Here is a 25618-nt window from a genome sequence, read left to right on the forward strand (position 1 = left end):
CAAGATCAAAGGTTATAGTATGAAATGAAAGTTCTTGCCATAAGAAAGTTATTCAAGGTCACATGGTCAAACTCACAGATTAATAAGGTATTGCCGTAAAAAATCTATATACGAAATGTGAAACATCTGTCTTAAATAGTTCAGATGTTGTATATGTCGGTGTTTTAAGAAAGAAGGTCAACTACAAGGTGAAAAGATAAAACGCCATTGTGGTACAAGGTCTTGTGAAAACAAATTTATATACAAAATATGAAAGCTACTGGTTTTCTTAAAAGTAGGTCAAACTCTGATCACACATCGTTATATCACATGGAAGGATGGAGGATGGACAGATGAATATTGTTTAACGTCTCTCTCAAGAATTCTTCACTCATCTGAAGACGTCACAACTGCCAGTGAAAGGCTGGAAAATTTAGGCCTATGCTCAGCGCTTACAGCCTTTTAACAGCAGGAAGGGATCTTTATTTTGCCACACCTGCTGTGACACATACCTCGGTTTTTGCGGTCTCATTCGAAGGACCGCCCTATTTAGTATCCTCTTACGACAATCGTGGGGTACTGATGACTTATTCTAACCCGGATCATCACGGGATCAAGTGAAAGGACTTGTAAAAAATTCATATACAAAATATGAAAATCCTAGTTTAAATAGTTCAAGGTATGTTTTTTAAAGATATTTCTTGAATTGCTGTCCCAGTGATCATCGAGAAGATTTTTAAAGATTTTCCAAAAACAAATTCATATTTAAATCTCTGATCCTCTCCAGAATCATGATTTTCACAAATGTGGATCTATTGTATGTCAGGGAGCTTTCATGTAAATTTCCACTTTCGGGCCTGGTAGTTTTGAGAGCATTATCTTTAAAGATTGTCCCTATATATTTCTATTTAAAACTTTGATTCCCTATGGCAAACCCACACTACCCTCGGTGGCCATGATTTTAACAAACTTGAATCGGTATTTTGCCAGGAAGCTTTGATGTAAAGTAAAAAAAAAAAATTGGCCCAGTGGTTTTTGAGAAGATTTTTGAATAACCCTACCGATTTTCTTTTCATATTTTAGTGATTACCTCCCCTTTTATGGAGACATGACCCGTCTTTAAAAAAAAACTTAGATGCCCTTTACCCAAGGATGAAATGTACCAAGTCTGATTGAAATTGGTTTAATGGTCTTAGAGAAGAAGATGGAAATATGAAAGGTTTATAGACAGACGGACGTTCGGACAGGCAGACGAGATCAGAAAAGTTCACTTGCATTTTCAGCTCAGGTGAGGTAAAGATGCACGGGTGTAGTTGATGTAACGATCTTTACCTTATTATCTGATTTTTTATTGCTTTCTTTCTCTCTGAAATAAAGAAATTTCCATACTATAATCCTCGATGAAATACTTTCAAAAGTTTCATATGATCTGTTTAGGAACACGTATCTCAGAATGTGGCATAAGGAAAGGAAATGTAAATATTCCAACAAAGTTTCTTTCAAATAATTTATAGCCATTCACATGTAGGCGATATCGTGTTTGATCGTTTTAAAAGAAATGCTATTTAAGATTGGTATATGTATTTAGAATGACCCTTCTAAAAGCAACGCTCAAAGAATTTGGTTGACATCTTTTACTCTTAAATTGATAGAATTCTTTCAAAACAGAACGAGATTTTAATTTCTAAATTGTTATAGACTACATCATTTGATGATATAGATTTAATACTCACTCATCAATAAGCAATGAATCATTTTGCTGGTTTGCCAAACTAAATTTTCCTAAATCTTCGCATAAAGAATGCCCTCTCCCTGATCGTTGTCGGAGATGCTGCTTTGCACATATCTGGCATAATGGTTCGGGATCTTTACAAGTTTTGCAGAAATGCGTTGCCATGTTTCTTAGATTATCATAAGAACAGGGATAACACAAAGTATCGTGCTGATCTTCGTCTTTCCTACAACAGAAATGGATGCTACACTTAAATTATTTTGGGATATTTATGCTTGTATTGCATTTACTGCTAAATGTTATGGGTATGTTACATTGGATTCTTAAGCTATTCTTATTGAACTTTGAGAAATAAAAAATGACAAATTCTTCAACTTGTTTGGAAAATCTTTTGGTTGTAAATTGTAATAAAAAGTATCACCTGTCTCATATTCTACCAATTATGGAAGGTAGTATATTCTATATTGTTCGTTTACCTACGTAAGAAATAGTAAACTACATTTAATAATAAAGAGCAGTTCTACTAACTTATCAAGCTTCACATTAGACTTGGGAAATTTCCCAAAGTCTTCACACAACTTGTGTCCTCTACCAGAACGTTGTTTCAAATGCATGTCTGCACAGCTCTGGCACATGGGTTCCGGATCTTCACAATCAACGCAAAAATGTGTTGCAGGTATTTGTTCATTATCGATGGAACATGGTTCACATAATATCTTTGTTTTTAAACTGTCCAAATCGTAACTAATTTTGTGATTGCGAAAACTCTTTTGTTTCAAATGGAAGTTTGCACATTTCTCGCACAATGGGTCTTGTTCATCGCATGTCATGCAAAACCCAACAGCTGTGGACACAATGTCAGCATAGGAGCAATTTTCACACACAAATTTGTCCTTTGATTGATCTGTTGACAACATTTTGTGAATATCGTAACAGATTTCGTGGTCTCGTGTTAGCCTTTCTCGAATATGCTGTGAAGCACATTCTACGCACATTGGCTCAGGTTCCGTGCAGCTTTGACAAAAAGAAGTGGCGTTCTTGTTTACATTTTCATACTGACAGGGAATGCATTTGGCAGATTTTGAATCCTAAAGAGAAAAAGAGAAACGAAAGCGGTAGAGGAAGAAAAAAAAAGAACACTCCGAGTTAAATACGTTATACATCTTTCACTAAATCATTTCATAGTTTAAAAAAATTGAACCCCAATGTTGATTAAAAATTGACCCGTTGTTAAAAAAAAAAAAACAAGAAAAAATCACTGTATATTAATTCGGCCTCCTATATAGGAAAAATAATCATCAAAAATCAGTTTGCTAAATTGATGCCACATACGGCAGTCAGAAATGTTCTATGCTACCTGTCCCAACACCCTGCATGGAGTTTTTTTCCTATCCGCAAAAGTAACCAAATCCGCGTGTTTTCACATTTGTGTAAACAGCCTGAGTGCACTCCAAGAAAGTAGCATCAGTTACCAACATCAAATAGTACCTTAGTAACCTACAATTATCCAGAATTTCCTAATCGTAATGCGAAAATTGAGAGAAAAGAATGAAAGGAAATCAAACTAATTAAAATTAAATCTTCCATCCGCTCCCCGGTTTTCGATACGTCGCGACCATCGAAAACCGAGGAGCGGATGGAAGATCTAATTCTAATTAGAATGAAAAGCAAATGGGAAAAATCACACATGTAAGAAATATTCTTTTAAATATGTGAAACTATAATACACTAAGTTAATCTTAATTTTGATTGGACAATTACATGTACCAGTGTGATTCTTTAATATCCGCGGTTTGACAAAGGGGAATTACACATTCTTTCAATTTTCTATTAAAATAATTCAAATTGTTAAATATACAAACGACATTTAAGGGAAACAGACATTATTTTGATTCCAGTCATTTTCTTTCTATTGCACTTTTCACATGGGTAAAAGGGTTTGACAAAATTTGTAAATATCGATAAAATATGTGCAACGTACACCAAGCGCAAACTATATTTTAATAGGAATTCATGAAAAATTAAAAAAATAAACCTGTTGACTATATGCATAGGTAATAGCTCACATTGATTCTCTTTGTGCCAAAATTCGCACATTTTCGGCAATAATTGGTAATTATATATTACAAAAACATTGTCTAGCCTAGTTCTTAATTCCACGGTTACAACTAAACACACTTATTTTTATTTTGTAGATTTCTTTCTATTCCGTTTAGGGTCGGATAGTTTGAAGTAGTTCTTTTTTGCCTTCCAAAACGTTGTTCATAAACGTCGGCGTCATGACGTTATGTGCGGTTTTTTGTTAGAATCAACGCTATATTTCACTAACGCTTACAAGAAAACGACAAGAGACATAGGGAACAATTAATGTGTTCTGAGAATGGCATATTGTGGACATTTTATGTGTTTAATTTGATCAAATTTGTAAACAGGGCCGATTTTCTTCATGACGTAACTAGCTCTTTATTTCATGTGTTTCTCACGACTGTACATTAAATGAAAGAGAATTAATAAGAATGACTTATGTAGAAGCATGGTTTGTTAATCTGGAATCTAGGCTTAGCATGTACGTTCACAAATTCATGAACCTTGATTTATGCGACCGGTTTTCTCGTTTTATGCAGAAAATGCAAGTATTAATGCGAACTTAATAGCATTTTATAAATATTCTACATCTGTTACTTTTGTATCATCATTTTTCTGATATACTAGTACGTCTCTTTTTAATCTAGATGAAATTCCGTATAACCGATATTTTTTGCGGATCACAAATTTAGTGGAATTGGTCTACAAGTTACACCAGTAATTATGGTGAATAAATATTGACTGAAGAACTCAATGTCATTCATATATACAATGTACATGTATATAGATACTGAATATAAATGATGTACTTTTAAATTGATATAGCATTTTTATGTCGGTGAATCTTTGCAAATCGAACTTAAATACCTTCCAAATAGAAATGGCTACATGACATATATTTTCCTTCAACAAAGTAACTGTTGAATTAGCATTTCAAAGGTAAGATTACGGTATGTTAATTGCAGAGTGCTTGTAAACATATACCTTTAGATTAAAGTGCTCTTGGTCTTCTTTCGCTTCAGCATTTGATTTTTGACAAATCTCTGTATTGTCGTCATTATTTTGTTGGTTTATGGTCTCAAGTGTTTCAAGTGTCTTCGATTCCTCCATTTGATGGTCAGTGTTTTGCATAATTGCATCTACATAAGATGTGCTTTTCGTGGACTGAAAAGAATTGAGAATGTTAAAGGATATATGAATAATATTGAGAGAATGTCAGATTAAAATCCAATAAAAAGAACAAGAAATAGGGGGAGATCATTTCCCTTTTCGTTGATAACTGGAAACGAGATTATTATACAAATAATATGCACATAAATGTACGGACATTCGTTGAATTAAAGCAATAATTATGAAGAAATTTTAATGCTATAACTTAGTATCGTAATATTATGTATAAAAATGTGAAGAACACTAAAGGCAATCAACCATGCAAAATAGATAATTTGGCAACGACGGACCTCTGGATATACCAGAGGTAGGATCAGGTGCATATAAGGAATAAGCATCCCATATTGACTGGTTACATCCGCTGTGAACCCTTTGTCTCGATCAGGTAAATGGAGTTATCCGTAGTCAAAATCAATGTGCGAAGAACAGTCTAACAATTGGTATGAAGCACGTTAAACAGCATTTGACCCAATGACAGATTGTATTGGCAAACTTGATCGTTATAACGACCATATATGTTTTGCTAAATTTGAACGAAACTGTTTAAAACCCTGTAACATCCACTCGTTTGTCAGTAGCCTGCTTCAATTCAAAAATTGATTATATGCAGAACAAGCTCTTGCGTATTGAATCAGTTGAGATATATAAACACCATATCCAGGTGATAATGGAATATTGCTACCTAAATATGAGAAGATGACGATGGAAAAGCTGAAATCATTCCGTTTGTCATCAAGTTCAGTTCTAATGTTTGTCATCTGCAGCTATACATTCAGTTTCAGGGTTTAGATTTTGTATATTCGAAATAATGAATAATTAAGTGGAAAATCTTAGTGCTAACTACAATAACGACCCAATGAAAACATTATGTTTTTAAAATATTTCATTGAGTAGGTGTGTTATATCACTCAATAACATTCGATCTTTTGTGTATTATTCATATTTATCAAATTACCTGAATTTCCTCAATTTCAGAATCATTTCCTGAAGTATTTGCAGGTGTCGTCTTTTCTCCATCTTCCAAGCAACTGTTAATCAATCAATCAATCAATCAATCAATCAAATACTCAATGCTAATACTTGCGATAAAAGTACTGGGGAATACTTTTGAAGTATCCAGGAGTCCGTGTTTGGATTTTGTGTTCTTTATAGGATTTAAGAAATTGATCACTCTTCGTTTTTATACATTTCACACAAATAATACAAATCCACGATGTGATTGTTAATAATGGCCAAGGTTAGAAAATCAGTTAACTCGAAGATTGAGGTTACAAGATCAAAATATTTTGTACCCCAAATAAAGGGCATGCCATAAGGAATACATATGTGGAATAAGAAAACAGTAACCGTTCAAAATCTACAACCAAGGTTAAAGGTTTTCAAATTAGGTCAAACCCCAAGGTCAAGGTCATGAGGGGGAAAATTCTACCCAAAGAAAAGTCTTGTCAACAGAAACACACATATATAATATTAAAACCATATCACCAACCATTCAAAAGTTTTGGCAAATGTAAAAGTGTTTCAAAAGTAGACCAAACTTATAGGTCAATGTCACAAGGTCAAACACTTTGGTACCAAAATACATTTCTTGTCACAAAAATACACATGTGAAATATGAAAGCCTTATCAACATTTTAATTTAAAGTCAAGGTCCAAAAATTCTGCAACGAAAGAAAAGTATAGTCACATGGAAAACACATGTGAAATATGAAAGTCTTACAATGGCATCATTATTCATCCAAAAATTATGGTCAAGGATAAAGTTTTTGCGAACAAACAGACAGACGGACTGAATGAAGATTATATGCTCCGAATGTCCTATTATGGGGGCATATAAATCATGAAAATAATTCAATCATTTACTCGTTATGAATTACTTTAACTTGGTTAATTTATTTTCAACGAAAATGAAATCTGTATTGTATAGTCCCCGAGCATGAGATTTTCTTCAATATAAGAACAATGTGATTCATTTTTGTCAATTTTTGTTATTTAATCAGTTTGTCTCCAGAAATATAAGATTTGAAAACGCAATCGAAATAAATCAAGCGACGCTTTCTGTCACAGCGTGTAGACAGTTTCATGTTTTAAAAATGGGTTGATAAAAACGCTACACCTACTTTTAAAAAATACAAAAATTTAAAAAAAAAAAAAAACCCATTAGATGTGTCGGCACGTAAAGTCAAATGTAGAATATCCAACGAAGTATAGCATTGAATGTGGTATATTATATGTTACACACATTTAGTATAATGAACAACTCAATAACAATCCTTTGTATGTTTTAACAGCCATGAAATAATTTTTTCTACATTAAAGGGGCAAAACTCCATCAAAATTCAAAGAACCGGAACAGCACTCAAACCGGATCTGTTTCTTCTCTGTAAAATCTCAAACAGCGGATAAATCAATGCCAAACTTTGACAAGGGTCTTGTTTCAGTCGAATCTTAAAATATTCAACGTCAGTAACGCGGGCGGTAGAGTACGAATGTACTGACGCGTGCATGAACACTAAATAGAATAGATAATTGTGTGTTTGATTTGGCGTCGTGGTTTGGGACCTGCTTAACACAGATATTTTCTACCATTTGGTCATTTTGCATATAAAACTTAACTGCTCAATGATGTATAGACGATGAATAGCACTATTGATACAGCAACACAAACAAGACAACAGATACGTTGATTGGCAGGACCACGTGCGCACAAACCTTCCGAGATTCACACGGAATTTTCTTCAAAGAAATAGCATCAATGTCCTTGACTGGTCTGTCATGTCGCCAGACCTTAACCTGGTGGAATGTGTTTGGGACGAGCGTGACAGACGTATGCGCAGCTGCCAGCCTCAGCCATAGAATTTACAAGAACTGGAAAAAGTGTTCTTGGAATAGTTGCAAAATATTTCCCAAAGAAGCATAGGATCATTTGTCAGTCAATGAAACGTTGTCCTCGCGCCACCATAGTGGATATACCCCGTAATTTTGTGAACCAAACCTGGATTTTTGCCCATCCTACCGCCTTTGACTTCATATGTAGCCTCTCAGGGAATAGAAATGACGTTTTGATTAATGAATATGACTTTATTTATCAAAGATTATATACCAGAAATATCATATGTTTCAAAATAGTGAAATAAGAAAAAAAAGACAGAAAAAAAACCAAACAACCAACCAAAAAAAAAAAAAAAAAAAAAAAAAAACACGAAACAAAGATACCCCCCAACAAAAAACAAACAAAAAACAAAACAAACAAAACCACAACGTCAAACAAAACTTCCCAGTGTTGCAGTGTTTAATGTCCCTCAGAATATTTCTTAAGTCATGCTACATGTATATAGGGGAAAATAACCCGCGGTGGAAATATTCGTTATATTCACGGTCTATACACATCTGTAATTGCAAGAAACCGTTAATGTTCTATTTAGAAAGGTATCATTTTTAGTTCACCTAGACTACCCTAAAATCTCGGGATTTCACATAGTCAGTATACAGGACACCTAATCTACAAATGTAGCTTTACATAATTACGCACTGTATCGAAGGTGAATATAACAAACAGTGATCAATCTCATGACTCCTTCAAGGTATACAAAATAGAATTGGGCAAACACGTACCCTTGGACATACCAGAGGTGAGATCAGGTGTCTAGGAGGAGTAAGTATTCCTTGTCGACTGGTTACACTCGCCGTCAGCCCCATATCTTAATCAGGTAAATGGAGTTATCCGTAGTATTATTATTTTATTATTTTTAAAATTTATAAAAGCGCACAATTTTACAAACAAAAATACAATCAATGGCGCTATATATGCATATTAAATTATATGATACACAAGTTTAAAACATTAAAATTGACTAATTGTCAACAGAGCAATGTCCATGAAAGAATAACAAATTATATGAAAGCACTGATAGCCTTAAGTTTTTTTAAAAAGTTTTTTTAAGTTTTTCCCTACAATAGCTCTAAAACTTCATTGTTATTTCGGATTTCAAACATTTCGGTTGAGCATCACTGAAGAGACATTATTTGTCGAAATGCCCATCTGGTGCATCAAAATGGGTACCGTATAAGTTCTACATACAAAATGTCAATTTTTCTAACGGACGTCATAGATTGTACGGGAATAGCAGTGCATTCGCAACTTGTCAATAATTGTAAAGTAAATTTACTACTTTCATCATGCATTTGGCATTGAGTTAAAGCTATTTGAAAAAATATGAGGTATATGGACAATTAAATAAATATATCAGGAAATACTTTAAACAAAGGCATAGTTTTTCCGTTATTTACAATTTAACTTTTTTTTTATCTCATATAAAAGTGTTCAGGGTGACAATAATGGGAACGCTCTGAAAGTCACATCTTTTACCTACAAAGTAAAAATACAAACCCCAGGGTTTGGACAACAAAAACTGGGAAAGCAAAATAGAGTTGGGCAAACACGGACCTCTAGATAAACCAAAGGTGGGATCAGGTGCCTAGGAAAAGTAGGCATTTCCTGTCAACAGGTCACACCCGCAGTGATCCCGTACGAAAATGTTAACGATGAGAAATCCAGCATCTTTTTGATATCAACTTCATAGTACGTATGCGTTGAATCAGAGTGGTATAGATTGTAGTAGAGCAGGATTTTGACCACAAAATGTACCAAAAAATAAAATGATAAAAAATTTAAAGGTTTAGAGTCGGTCAAGAGTACTACCCTTATGCAAGTTGAAGATAACGAACACTGATCAATGCAAGGCGAAGATAACAAACAGTGATCAATCTCATAACTCCTACAAGCAATACAAAATAGACAGTTGGGCAAACACAGACCCCTGGACACACCAGAGGTGGGATCAGGTGCCTAGGAGGAGTAAGCATTCCTTGTCGACCAATCACAAAGCATCTTTTGTAAAATCCATCTATGACTTACGATGCGTATTCCTTTTCCAAATCAGTGGCCATCTTCAGTAGTATTGACTCCCTATTACCATCTACAACAATGAATAGTCCAGATCTGCAAAGAAAAAACAAATATACCAGTAAGTGAAAGAGAGAAGGTAAGATCACATCACACTAACAATAATTGAATGATCCCATTATAGAATGTTGGATATCTTATTGATGTAGGGAGTTCGAAATCTTAAGACACGTAAGCAAGTGTATTAAGAAAATGAAAAAAAAAAATGATATTGATGACAATGCAAACATCACACATTTTGCTGTAACCGATGCAGAGGCCTAAATGGAAAAAAAAATAATAAGAAATCCAAAAACAAACTCATGCACAGACATGCAATATTGCTCAAATCAGACAAGATATTATCTTTGAAACGATTAATAAAAATTGGACTAATTGACTACCACTTAGTAGAATTTTCTCTCACAACCTATGAAGAAAAGCAAAGAATATTAAGACAGACTAGATACTGTCATAAAAAAGGTGGGGACTTAAGTTTTTCAAGATATTTCCATGTCTCTGTATTGGTGACTGTGGCTCTTGGTATAAATTCAGTCAAAACGTATCACTGATGCTGTCTAATTATAAATCAACTGAACATGACCTGGCTGATATGCATCGTTTTATAGTTACACATTCAACTTCGTTTCAATGTGACGACCAAATAACAAACTCTGCTAGGAAGGTTTCCGCAAAAATGGAACAATTTTTTTTAAATTTTCATTTAGTAAACTCTTTATATTCTAAACTTAAGTTTTTTTTTATTGTTTCATTTCATTATAGATACAAATGAATAAATATATGCTATATATTTTTAATATTTAAGAAATGAAACTCATAATTCTTTTCTTGATGCATGTATCAAACGAAAAGTTGGACGGATAACTTCATCAATGTGCGTAGATGAAAAAGTTTTCTGTCCAATGTTTTCGTTTGATACATGCATCAAGAAAAGAATTATAAGTTTTATACTTATCACTCGATTATGTTTTTTAAATAGTGAAACACATAATTTCTCTCATCAAAGAGGTTTAATTGATGTTATTTAAATGGCGCATAGGAATAAATGTGTGTAACAATGAAAAAAAGGGCTCTGTGTTCAGGTCGAGTAGAGTTATTGAGGAGAATTAAACGGAGTAGACACCAATTTAAAGGTGCAATGATTAAAATCTGAATTAGATATAAAGGAAGAGAACAAGCGGCGACCGGATGTATGTTGCATTGTTTTGAAGGAGACGTTGAACACTGGTTGTGTCGTGGGAACGGTGGAATGAAAGTCAGCATGTGGAGCCGTGGTGCAAGGGAGATCAGTCTTGGACGATGGTTGACATGTCGACACAGAAGAAGAAGGGCGGGCAACTTTTGGGAGTGCGGTACTGAGTTGATGTTTCTGTGCCGTGAATATCATGAATATAACTGGAAATCAATCTTTGTACGTCGGTATATACTCATTTTATTTAATTCGCTTGCTTCACCTTTCCAATTCAAATTAAATAAAATGGAAAATAATTATGATATTATTTAATCTTGTAATACAATCCGGATTTTTATTTTATTGTAAGGATTGGGTTTGACGTGTCTATATATAACATTTTATCAGGTGAAGAGACTAGTACCTCTTAAATGTAAAAATTGACGCTAACGTCTACAACGTCAAAATTGTTTGATTCGCGAATCAAATAACATGATTATGCCTTTTCGACCCATTCCCTACCTTCAAAATACGTGTCATCACAAAACTTGTTCAACCGAAATAACACTTTTTTTGTGCTTAGCCATGTGTTTGCTCATATACATTATTACACAAAGTCGTAAAAGTGACTTCTATAATCACGGAAAAAATTAAGATCCTCGAAAATATCATATGAATATCGTATTAAAAAAATTATCCATGTGTCAGATCTTTGGTCTCGGAAAGGGGGGGGGGGGGGTGTCCTTCGTTGAATGAAATGTACAGTGTATCTATAAATAAGTAATATAATTATAAATCTTAAAGTGATAAATATGGGCCTAGTCAAAACTTTTACAAGTATGGCTAACACTCAATACCAACACAACTTTATGCTGACCATGTTGAAAATCAATCGTAACTTCTCGGGTTGTTTTTCGCCCCGAGACTGTAAACCAAAATGATATTGCCTCGTTCTGGGCGCTTCGTTCTGGAAATTTCCATAAGGCGGATTAATGACTAAATCACGGATTGAAGAAACGGACAGGCATACCCTTTTTTATTCAACAATTATAAAAAAAAAAATTCTTCTGTAAGATCAAAATCAAGCATCTATAAACAACGGAATTCTTCATATCGTTTTAACTGGCTTAGATCCACCAACGCGTATCCGCATATGTAATCTCATTTTTGCTATTTCAGGGTAGTTTAACGAAAACGAAAGTAGATTTTTGATTAATTTTACGATATCTACTGATCAAGTAAAATTCTATTATACGAGGCCCTCGTAGCTTACGGGCCTCAGGTATTCATCACTAGTAAGGTGATAAAATAAATCAGAAATCTTTCATTTCTTTAGATTTTATATATATGGCATTCGCCCAAGATACATGTAACTGCCTTATCCCATGGGCACTGAAAGTTAATGTAAATATATAGTATCTGCATGTATAAAAAAGGAATTTACCGTTCGATTCAGTGTAATTAAACTGGAAGTAATACAGTCTAGCGAAATTCTTAGGCACTTGGATGTGTAAAAACATCTTTTTCTTCAAATGAACGGCATTGGAGCGGAACAAAACCGTACAGATATTGAAAGTAAGGTATATATGAACGATTCATCGCGTCAGGCCGTTTGAGAAACGCCCACAATAACCCAAACCCGAATTTGCCTAAAAAAGAGTGTCCTATCCTTTCTCTTTTATACATGCACATACTATATATTTACACTAACTTCCAGTGCCCGTGCCTTATCCCAAATCTTCAACTCTCAAAGTATTTCATATTCAATTGCATTTCGTGGATTACACCAGAAATATGTAGCTTTACAAGTTAAAGAGTACAGAATAAATGCTTACCAGTCAACGTGGATAGTGTAAATGTGACGTAGATTGAGGTGGGTATTTCAAGTCAACAGCTGGAACACGAACTACTCAACGAGGTTGTATTGGTAGACTGGGTGTAATCACGCAAGGTCTTTGTGTTATAATACAGACATTATTGACGCTCTGATGATTTCATTGAATTAAAAACGAAAATTGTTTTTTGAAAATTTATGCAAGCTTTGTAAGACTCGCCCTAAGAATAGACAAATTCGGAAAACCCATTCTTCACTATTTGGGTCGACTGAGCTTTCAAAAAGCTATTGAAAGGGAAGTTTGTGATCAAGACTTGTCCGCAATTTATCTTGTCTGTCTGTCTGATATTTATCGTTGAATTTTGATATTTTCTACTTCTAGAACCTGTACTGAACCAATGTCAATCAAACCTATCTCAAACCAGTCTCCGATTTCATCAAATGAAGCATCGTGCATAGGAAAGTGAAAATTGGGTTGTGCTGAAAGTTGTACCAAGGAATGTTTAGAGAAATTCCTCTGTAACCATTCTTATAATTGCAGTAGCTGTGATGAGCAGTGATGCCACGTGCTGTGATTCGATTCAAATTATTCAAAATATCAATCATGTTGGCAAATTACATACTATCTTTTGAAATTATCAGTATATATATATATATATATATATATATATATATATATATATATATATATATAATCCAAATAGAAAAAGTTGACATCACACAGTCAAAATAATTCAATAAAAAAGCAGGAAATTATACAGTTCCAAAATATATTGAAATCACTAGCGCTTTCTGGATCTGTATATTTTCCTGCTTTGTTATTGTTGGAACTGTATATTTTCATCCTTTTTTATTGATCCAGAAAGCGTTAGTGATTTAAATATATTTTGAAACTGTATATTTTCCTGCTTTTTTATTGAATCATATATATATATATAAAAGCACAAAAACCGAACAACACCTTACTTTCTTAAAGTGTCGGATCCGAGAAGTTACAAGGCCAGTAAAGAAATTTCTAAAAGCACTGAAAAGGCCACGACACTGTTGGTTATTTAAAACTCAAATTTTCGACGCAACCCGCGTCTTTATCAAGAGACATATATTACATAAACAAATAACACACAAAAACGACAAGTGTCGATAAACTACATTGGTGAGAGGAGTGATACACTATTGTACTGAGTGATAAAAATGGTGATGGTTACGTTGTAAAGCGTGTTTACTGACTATGGTTTAGAGAGTTTGTACCATGGTCGGGTCGGGATGAAAATAAAATTATTCTTGAAAAATTGCAGAAATCAATACTTGTCGTTTTTGTGAGTTATTTGTTTATGCAATATATGTCTCTTGATAAAGACGCGGGTTGCGTCGAAAATTTGAGTTTTAAATAACCAACAGTGTCGTGGCACGCTACACGGTCATTGAAAATGGAAATGGGATACAGTTACTTAACGTACATTGACGAGGATCATACATGATGCACATTGCATTCGAAATATTTTATATAAAGCACAGAAATAGCAATGAACTCTATGGTATCAAAATAAAGTGTAATTTTCTGTGCTTTATATTAAATATTTCTTCACTTAGGGCAGTTACGTTAATTTAAGAGTTCATTGCTATTTCTGTGCTTTATATATATATATATACCTACCTAGATAGGAGAGAGAGAGAGAGAGAGAGAGAGAGAGAGAGAGAGAGAGAGAGAGAGATTATAACGCCGAAAGTAACTCAACCGGTTTCATTTTCAATCTTCATGTATGACATTATTGTTTAGTTACGCATAGATTTAACTATGTTGTCAAAAGCGACGGATTGTATTGACGCTTTTTAAAACAAAGATCATTATGACGTCATGATACGTTTTGAAGTATTACATGAAAAAAATATAAAAAAGATGAATAAAAACACGGCCGACTTTTGGTCTGTGCAAGATATAAGCTATACAATATGTGCCATAATAATGCCAAGTTATATATGACTGACAAGTTTATTTACATAGCAGTTGACTTCTGGCCTATGTGTTAACAATCAAACAAAACATGCCGTATATCAGGTTTTTTCCGCGTCATGTTTTTTCCGCGAATCAGAACCTAAAATAGTGTATTAAATATATGCGAATCAAATTTAGTCATCGTGAAAATATAATTCACGATTATTTAAACTTATAAAAGAAGCCAGCTTGTGAAAGTATACCTCTTATAATTTCTAATGCAAATAATTCACACAGTAAAACCATTTACACGATTTCTGAGTTACTGATCGCACAACGATTTTGCACTTTTCTTTACACTATAGTAAATAAGGGACTCACTGCTGTATGTGACCGTAATAATCCACCCTAAGGCGTTACCCTATCTATTGTACTTGTATTAAACGACCACCTGTCTAACGCGACCAACGACCGTGATTTTTACAACATTTTCGCGTGGTTTCACGAAATTTTACCTTTATTCAACGACTTTATATTTTCCGATTATAACGCGAGTCCTACTTTCGATTTCAATCGAGCATGACTATTCTGGGAATTATCGCACCTATCAATTTCGTTTTAAAACGCACGGGTAATAGTTCGGCTGTGATCTTGTTTAGTCGAAACACTGACTGAATTATTATAACCAAAGCCATCAACTGATTAACATATAATCAACACAGGGTCGGATGAGGTTAATTAACAAAACCTGAGTTGTTGTTTATTTAACAAAATCAAGAATCGGGGAATCAAGGCCGTTGTTTTCATAGTTGTGAATTTCGACAAACTTTGAGATTTGCGGGGTAGATCGGCCGTATAACTTTATCATAAAAACAAACTTTGTATCAAATTTACGCGGATTTATTTTCCGCGATTCGGAAATCGTCGCGAACAAAGCGGAAATTGGATACACCCGGAAAAAACCTGATATACGGTATTCATAATGAGTGAAAATGTTTCTAAATTATATTAAGTTCTCCATTTTATGGAGCGTTTAATGCAGGTTTGTACCCTTGAATAAACAACTTTTCTTTCGTTTCATGCTCCGTTTCCGTAGTATCTCTCAGGAATTTGTAAAAGGGGAAAAATGGTAAAGTTCAGACTGAGGTTTATGGCACAGTTTTGAATGTGTTTACTGACTTGGGTACATTGGTATTTTGGTTCCCTTATTTGTTGACGGTGTACAATCATCCTGTGTTGAAAGGTGTCGCCTGTCTGGCCGATATAATTTTCTCCACAACCAGCACAAGTTATCACATACAAGATGTTGGAAGAAGTGCACGTCATGTATGATTCCACTGTAAATTGGCTTCCGATTTCGAAATAAATTTTGGATCCGGCTGTTAAATATGGGTGCGTGGAGCACCTTGGTTTGTTACATTTGCTGACGGTGGGGATTTCATTGTTGCTACTGGAAAACATGCTCTGGTTAGAATTGATTTTAGAGAAGGGCTTTGTCGTTTACTTTTGATAATTTTTTATGATTCCAATATTTTTTCCATGCCTGGGTCTCCTTCCAAGATAGGGAGGTTGTTCCTAATAACCTGAAAAACTTCCGGATTCTTTGGATTGTGCGTTAAAACTTTGACAGGATTTAGAGTTTACTTTCAGGATATCCTTTCTTTCTGGAGATTTGGCTTTGTTTATTCCTTTGTAGAGTTGAGTTTTGTAATTCCACTAAACGACTGTTAAGGATGTCATTATCGGATATAATTGTGCAGAGGCGTCTCGCTAAATTGTATGGAATATTGTTTCTAGTATGCTTAGGGTGACAAGAATCAAACATAAGATATTGTTTGGTATCCGTCAATTTGTAAAACACGTCTGTCACTATGCGGTTGTGTCTTTTAATTACCATGACATCGAGAAATGATAACATGTTTTTATCGGATTCCATAGTGAAATTCAAGGTAGGATTTAGTGTGTTTAGAATATTGAAAAACATCATCAATAGTTCTTCCCTTCTGTCCCATATGATAAAACAATCGTCCAAAAAAAGTGTCCAGAACTGTCTTGAACATTTTTCAAATTTTTGTCCAAAATTTTCCTTAATTGTAGAAAATAATATCTTTTCCAAAAAACCTAGAACTAGTGTTGCATAAGTTGGGACATAGCAGTGCACAGTTTCTATTTGTAAATAGTTTCATTAAATTACATGGAATTGTTTTCTAAGAATTGTATTTGTAAACCTAATATTACAATTTTTTCAAAATTATCTCGAGTAAAAGATTAGGGAATCGGTCGATCCAATATTCTACGGTGACTAGTCAAGACCTAGCTCATGAGGAATATCAGAATAGAGGTTTGTGACATCAAATGATACTAAACGAGATTCTGAATTAATTTCTTCTTGAAGAAAATTAAGAAAATCAAAGGTGTCTCTAACATAACTCTGAACTCTAATAATGTAAGGTTTGTACATGCACATGACAGGGGATGCTTACTCCTCCTAGGTATCTCATTCCACCTCTGGTGTGTCCAGGGGTCCGTGTTTGCCCAACTATCTATTCTGTATTGCTTATAGGAATTATGGGATTGATCAGTGTTCGTTATCTTCACCTTTCATATATACAGGTCTAGGGTAATGGTAATGTGTAATGGTAATGTATAATGGTAATGTAATGACAACAAATTTTAGGGTAATTGGGTATAATGTGTAAAAGGCCACTTTTGTATTACAAGTAACAGGCCTGGGGTCAATTACATAACAATGTAATGCATTACATCACCATCACTTCGAAAATTTGACATTACCATAACCATTAGTTCTATTCTGAAATGTAATGTATTACATTACCCATCACTTGGGAGTGCATTACATTACATTAGATATTGTTTACGTGTGGTGATATTCCAACCGCAAATCCGTGGAATAACTTTAAAAAAGGATGAATTTGAGTGAAAAATCTCTACAGAAAAAGTGGTACCGAATTGAATCCCAAAATGGATTTGATACATGGGATATATTTTCACGAATTCTATAAGTGGTAAGAAAACAGAATTATTTCATCAATATAACATATGATGTTACTAATTTGATTGTTGTTGAAACCTTCAATATCTCATAATTTCTAATCTTATAATCATTTAAGAAATGAACATAACTACTGAGCTGTTCATGGCTAATATGAACGGATTTCAATTTGAGGCAAATTCTGTGAATCGCGCTAGGGATTCAAAGAAAATTTGCCTCAAATCAAACCCGTTCATATTGGCCATGAACAGCTCAAAAGTGATGTTCATTTGTTATATTCATATTCAGTTACTGATTCACCGTTTGCTTACATTGCTTCTCTAAATCATGAAAACCACCGCGGTGACCGAGAGGTTAGAGCGTTCGCCCCGCATGCAGAATACTCGGGGTTCGAATCCCGGCCGGGACACACCTAAGTCGTTAAAACAGGTAGTGACAGTTCCATCGCCAAACGCTCGGCATCAGATGTGAATGTCACGGGTCCTCGGAGATTACCTTAAAAACGGATGACCCGTGTTACAGTAGGTGTAGCACACTAAAGAACCCTCACTGCTCAATGGCCTTAAGCGCCGAGCATAGGCCTAAATGTGAAGCCCTTCACTGGTCTTGGTGACGTTTCCATATGAGTGAAAAATTCTCGAGGTAGACGTTAAGCAAGATACAATCAATCTAATTCATGAAATAGTCCTCGAAGGGGGTGGGGGTGCTTATTGGAACAACGTCATAGAATGTGAACTTGCACGTCAAAATATAATGCGTATAAAATGAATAAAATGCATTGTTAATTCAGCAAATTTAATGAGTAAGTGATTTCTTAACTTTAAGGAATATAATTTTACAAATGAATTTTCACAATAAATTGTCACATACTGTCACAATTTTGACTCGAGATAGGAAAAACTCCTCGTCTTCAAACTGAACATTGACATGTGAGAAAGAAACACAAACAAAAAATAACTTTATTCACACAGAAAGGACACAAACAAAACCATTCATACTCTACACGCTCACTAGCACACAAAACTCACACTCAAATTACATAGTATATGGCAATAAAACAATGTACTTCGCTTTAAGATAAACAGTCGATTTCATAAAAACCCCGACCAGAATACAGATACGTAGAACGTTCAATGATTCATTGGTTCACAATAAGATGCGCACACATGGTAAGGATAATTGCACATGTTGATGTCACTACTTGGTATCCATAGTTGTAACACGCATTTCAGAGATTTCTCATTATGCCTCATCCAGGTATAATACGTTGGTACATGTAGTAGAAGTAGAGTTTGGCAATGCTAGTAGTACAGGGACACTCACATGCAGTACAAGCAGACAGAACCAGTACATGGATTACGTAAATCGCCTCGGACAGAACCAGTGCATGGGTTACGTGAGTACACATCAGAGGTCACTGTCATTCCACACAGGATTTCACACAGAAAAAACGGCACTATCAACACCCAGAATAGCACCACCACACGGGACAGTTCTATGGTCACACAGGTTTTCACACAGAATAAACGGCACCACCAACACCCAGAACGGCACAACCACAAGGGGCAGTTCTATGACCACACAGGTCATTTATATTACCACACAGGTTCACACAGACAATACTTGAGCGCTCTCTGTTTGAAGGACACACCTTCTCGACAACTCGTGCTGACTTGACGCACCCTATAGAAAGGTGAAGATAACGAACAGTGATTAATCTCATAACTCCAATAAGCAATACAAAATAGATAGTTAGGCAAACACGGGCCCCTGGGCACACCAGAGGTGGGATCAGGTGTCTAGGAGGAGTAAGCATCCCCTGTCGACCGGTCACACCCGCCGTGAGCCCTATATCTTGATCAGGTAAACGGAGTTATTCGTAGTCAAAATCAGTGTGCCAAGAACGGCCTAACAATTGGTATGAAACATGTCAGACAGAACTGGTTTTACAAAACACGTGACCTCACTCTTGCCTAAATACAGTTACTCTCACATACATGCTAAGGCGAACAATTGGGGTGAAAATAAGTGACTATGTACAAATTGTGACAGTATCTAAAATTACTCCTCCTAGGCACCTGATCCCACCTCTGGTGTGTCCAGGGGTCCGTGTTTGCCCAACTATCTAATTTGTATTGGTTGTAGGAGTTATGAGATTGATCACTGTTCGTTATTTTCACCTTGCATCCTAAATTTTTAGTGACTGGGTACTGTCATCAAGAGGCTATCACGAAGCTAAACTGGCTACTTGGAAGAGAAGTTGAAAGTACATCCATGAAAAGAAGAGTTGCAGAAAAATCCTGCCTTTGCAATGAAGTTGTTATTTGTTTCCATTGAACAGGTGTTGGTTGTCGGAATTACGGAATCTGAGAAATTGTTGGAAGAAGATTTGGAGACAGGGACAGTTGATTTTCAACGTCTTGTTCGCACATGGTAGACAGTGTGTGACTCGGTGATTTTTTCTGAGATGTTGATACAGCTCGTGTGTAAGAGCGAAGTGAGGATTCATTCTTATGGGAAGACATAAACAGTATGTGTCGTGATTCGTATCCCTCGTCGCTTAACAACTGAATGGCCATGGCACGTAAACAATGGGGCGTGTAATGATTTTCAACTTATGCGGCTTTGAAGATATCTGGGAGGAATTTTGTGAATGTGGATTTAACAAGTGGTTTTGTTGTTAACCACATATCCGAAACCAGGGGATGTCCCAGTGATTCTTTCTTGTATTGATTATGCCATCCATGCAAAATGCAATTGACTCGCATAACGCTTCAATCAAACAAGTGCGCCAGACCGGAGATACATGTAACAGGTGTAATTGGGCAATTAGATTTTGGAACGCAGTTCGCAGTTCACTATTCGCAATTCAATAGTGAACTGCATTCTAGGACGCAGTTCGCAATTCAAATTTCTATATGCATAAAACAAAACCACACTGGAATTATAAGGATGGGGTGCAAGTTACCAACCCCAAATACTGTTAAGAAATGGTGATGGTAATATCTCTAGTTACGTAGATCCGCCCCTCCAATTTTTATGCATAACGCATTACACTTAGTGAATAAACATCGGTTTCGGAATCATCGAATACCCCTACCCCGGGGACTGAAATTTTGGCGGAAGGGTAGTAGTGGTCCTTTCCCACCACTGTTAAGAAATGGTTATGATACTCTCTATAGTTACGGAGATCTGCCCCTCCTATTTTTATGCATAGTGCATTACACTAAGTGAATAAACATCGGGTTTGCAATCATCAAAGACCCCTACCCCGGGGACGAAATTTTGGGGGAAGGGTATTAGTGGTCCTTTCCCACCACTGTTAAGAAATGGTTATGTTACTCTCTCAAATTACAAAGATCCGCCTCTCCAATTTTTATGCATAACGCATTACAGTAAGTGAATAAACGTCGGGTTCGGAATCATTGAAGACCCCTACCCCAAGGACTGACATTACTGGAGAAGGGTATTAGTGGTCCTCTCCAACCACCATGCAAAACTGGTGATGTTACTCTCTCTAATTACAAAGATTCGCCTCTCCAATTTTTATGCATAATGCTTTACACTAAGTGAATAAACATAGGGGTTCGGAATCATCGAATAACCCTATCCCGGGGACTGAAATTTTGATGGGAGGGTATTAGTGGTCCTCTCCCATCACCATGAAGAAATGGTGATGGTGCTCTTCCTAGTTACGGAGATCCGCCCTTCCAATTTGTATAATGCATTACACAAAGTGAATAAACATCGGGTTTGGAAGCATCGAATACCCCTACGCCGGGGACTGAAATTTGGGGTGGGGGGTGGGGGGGGGGGGGGGGTAGTGGATTAGTGGTCCTCTCCCACCACTATGAAAAAATGGTGATCTTTCTCTCTCTAATTACAAAGATCCGCCTCTCCAATTTTTATGCATTACGCATTACAGTAAGTGAATAAACATCGGGTTCGGAATCATCGAAGACCCCGATGTTTTTTCACTTACTGTAATGCATTATCCATAAAAATTGGTGAGGCGGATCTTTGTAAACAGAGAGAGTAACATCACCATTTTTGTATAGTGGTGGAAGAGGACCACTAATACCCTTCCCCCAAAATTTCAGTCCCCGGGGTAGGGTCTTCGATAATTCCGAACCCGATGATTATTCACTAAGTGTAATGCGCTATTTAAAAATTTCAGAGGAGCGGATATCCATAACTAAAGAGAGTAACATTACCATTTCTTCATAATGGTGGGAGAGGAGCACTATTACCCTTCACCCAAAATTTCAGTCCCCGGGGTAGGGGTCTTCAATGATTCGAAACCCGATGTTTATTCACTTAGTGTAATGCACTATGAATAAAACTTGGAAGGGCGGATCTCCGTAACTAGAGAGAGTAGCATCACAATTTCTTAACAGTGGTGGTAGAGGACCACTAATACCCTTCCCCCAAAATTTCAGTCCCCGGGGTAGGGGTCTTCGATGATTCCGAACCCGATGTTTATTTACTTACTGTAATGCGTTATTAAAAAAAAAAATTAAGGGACGGATCTCCGTAACTAGAGAGAGAGGGTAACATCAACATTTCTTCATAGTGGTGGGAGAGGACCACTAATACCCTTCTCCCAAAATTTCAGTTCCTGGGATAGGGGGTCTTCAAGGATTCCGAACCCGATGTTTGATCACCAAGTGTAATGCGTTATTTAAAAAAATCGGAGGAGCAGAGCTCCATAACTAAAGAGAGTAACATCACTATTTCCTCATAGTGGCGGGGAAGGACCACTAATACCCTTACCCCAAAATTTCAGTTTCCGGGGTAGGGGTCTTCGATGATTCCGAACCCGATGTTTATTCACTTAGTGTAATGCATTATGCATAAAAATTGGAGGGGCGTATCTCCGTAACTAGAGAGAGTAACATCACCATTTCTTCACAGTGGTGGAAGAGGACCACTAATACCCTACCACAAAAATTCAGTCCCCGGGGTAGGGATCTTCGATGATTCCGAAACAGATGTTTATTCATTAAGTGTAACGCGTTATGCATAAAAATTGGAGGGGCGGATCTACGGAACTATAGAGATTACCATCACCAATTCTTCACAGTGTTTGGGGTTGGTAACTGGCACCCCATCCTTATAATTCCAGTGTGGTGTTGTTTTATACATATAGAAATTTGAATTGCAAACTGCGTTCTGGAATGCAGGGCACTATTGAATTGCGAATAGTGAACTGCGAACTGCGTTCCAAAATCTGAAAGCCGTGTAGTTACCGTGATAAAGATAAAGTAAAGTAAAGTGAATTTTATTTAAAGTCGGCACTATATACATTCAACATATCAAACAAACTCTGTAGAGCTTTTTAACCGACTATCGCAGATCAATGCCCGCTTAACGGTGAATGTCGCGCCCACGTAATTGTTTATTTAGCTAGAGTCAGAGCCGATAATGGGCAAGAAGAGAGCTAAGTGGGACTAGCAGACACTGAGTTGAACTTAATATACTCCAACCACACCCATTCATTCCGTAATCCCACGAAAAAGAATACCACCGAGCTCAGTAAATTCATATGGACATTGAAAGACAAAAACATTGACTACAAAATCACGTAGGAAAGTTTAGGAAAAACATCATCATACTCAAACATTTCAAAAAGGTGAAACCTATGTATTCTAGAAAAATTCTTTATGATATGTCATCCCGATAAATCTTCATTGAATAAGCGTTCAGAACTTGTCAGTACTTGCCGTCATTCCCGTAAATTTCTATTTATTCAATCATGCAAGGTGAAGATAACGAACAGTGATCAATCTCATAGCTCCTATAAGCAATACAAAATAGATAGTTTGGCAAACACGGACCCCTGGACACACCAGAGGTGCGATCAGGTGCCTAGGAGGAGTAAGCATCCCCTTTTGACCGGTCACATCCGCCGTGAGCCCTATATCCTGATCAGGTAGACGGAGTTATCCGCAGTCAAAATCAGTGTGCCAAGAACGGCTTAACAATCGGTATGAAACATGTCAGACAGCATTTGACCCAATGCGAGGTTGTATTGACGAACTAGATCGTTATAACGACCATAGAATTTGCGAAACGCTGACTTCAATCGAGACTGTTGAAATCCCTGTACCATCAACTTGTTTGTCAGTTACTTACCTCGATTTAAAAACTGACTATACGCAGAACAAGCTCTTGCATATCGAATCAGTTGAGAAATATAAACACCATATGCAGGTGATAATGGAATATTGCTACACAATATGGGAAGTTGACGACAGAAAAGCTGAAATCATCCCGTTTGTCATACAGTTGAGTTGTCAGTTTGCCGTTAATGTCTACTATCAATAAAATATCTAAATATGAAGCAGAAGTGGACGACTCTGTGGTGTCCTCTTTTTCGAGCTCACAGGGATATATCAAAGCGACATATGAATGAAAGCTATCATTGTTAATGCTGTGTAATCATGCTTAGCAACCATCCAGTATTTTTTTGTGTAACATGTACTCAGTCGTGTATATGTTTTTCGTTTTCCTGACGAGGGGAAACTATCCCCTTAAGAAACAGCCTGTAGAGATAAATGATATTATGTGATTGAAACCCATCTGATCATCAAGTTATATCTATATCTATATATATATATATATAGATAGATAGATAGATAGATAGATTTATAGATAGATAGATATATAGATAGATAGTAATAAGATGTAAGTAGAGAGCAATAAATTGATGAATAAGATATCAATTGGAATAGATATGAAAAAAGGAAGAAAAAGACAAAGTAATGAAAATGAAAAAAAAAAAAACAAAAAAAAAAAAACAACACACAGATAGGATTACACTGAGTAATTACATAAGTAATGGTCACATTCATTCCGATGAAGTTATTGAATTTGTTCTTGCCATTGGGACAGAAAGGCTTCTGCCTATGAATCTACTCTTTTCTTTGCTCTTCCTCTCCGCATCTGTTCAATGGTTGTCATGTTCTATACCCATCACTGCCGGGTATTCCCGTTTATGTCTGGTGTGATTAAAATGCTTTGCTACGGGTTCTTTGACTCTTTTGACTTTGATGGTAGACTGGTTTTTATTAATCCTTTTACGCGGGTCTCCAGTTCCACCGACGTATTGTTTGTCACAGAACTTGTAGCTTATGAGATAGATGCACGTCGAAATGCGCATCTGGTGCATCAAAATTGGTACCGTACAAGTTTTACATTATGACTCCTGGGTCGAGGCCTCTGCTGGTGGACTGTTAGTCCCCGAGGGTCTCTACAGCCCAGTAGCGAAGTACTTCGTTACTAGCTTGAAAATACGGATGTATATTTAATTGCTGTTATAAAATTTAGAAATTCATTTCAAAATTAAGGATTATCTCTCTCATGCATAGCTCTTATCCTTGAAAGAATTTGGCTCCACTTTTTTGGCACGCTGTTTTTGGCTATATTTAGCTCTAAAACTTCATAGTTATTTCGGATTTCAAACATTTCGGTTGAGCATCACTGAAGAGACATTATTTGTCGAAATGCGCATCTGGTGGATCAAAATTGGTACCGTATAAGTTTTACATGCAGTTGTTAGTACGACAGAATGTATTCCTAAGAATTCGAGCACAGATAGTTTTAAAAGCACTGTCATCGGCTAATCCAGCCGATGACAGGACTCTTAAAACTATCTGTGCTTGCGCTGTGTTTGCACATCAGGCATTTGCCACCAAAACAATATAGATAACTCTCCCTCTATCTATGTGTGTGC

The 25618-nt window shown here is 36.0% G+C and overlaps 1 protein-coding gene across 2 annotated transcripts in view; it reads right to left on the reverse strand.

The window, feature by feature from the left end:
• The window catches only part of LOC125674783 (uncharacterized), a 176172-nt gene that overhangs the window by 10471 nt on the left and 140083 nt on the right, over positions 1 to 25618 (reverse strand). Inside the window, exons 1-7 of one of the 2 annotated variants that reach the window (XM_048912064.2) lie at positions 12939 to 13065; positions 9885 to 9968; positions 5922 to 5994; positions 4781 to 4960; positions 2240 to 2799; positions 1713 to 1937; positions 1312 to 1345 (exon numbers count right to left, since the gene is read on the reverse strand). In XM_048912064.2, the coding sequence (XP_048768021.2) occupies positions 1312 to 1345; positions 1713 to 1937; positions 2240 to 2799; positions 4781 to 4960; positions 5922 to 5994; positions 9885 to 9916 (1104 nt within the window). In that variant the 5' untranslated portion in view covers positions 9917 to 9968; positions 12939 to 13065. Of the gene's footprint in view, positions 1 to 1311; positions 1346 to 1712; positions 1938 to 2239; positions 2800 to 4780; positions 4961 to 5921; positions 5995 to 9884; positions 9969 to 12938; positions 13066 to 25618 lie in introns of those variants that run through there. The other variant, XM_056158717.1, reaches the window with a different exon arrangement.

Source organism: Ostrea edulis, chromosome 3 (assembly GCF_947568905.1).
Source record: "Ostrea edulis chromosome 3, xbOstEdul1.1, whole genome shotgun sequence".
NCBI classification, from domain to species: Eukaryota; Metazoa; Mollusca; class Bivalvia; order Ostreida; family Ostreidae; genus Ostrea; species Ostrea edulis.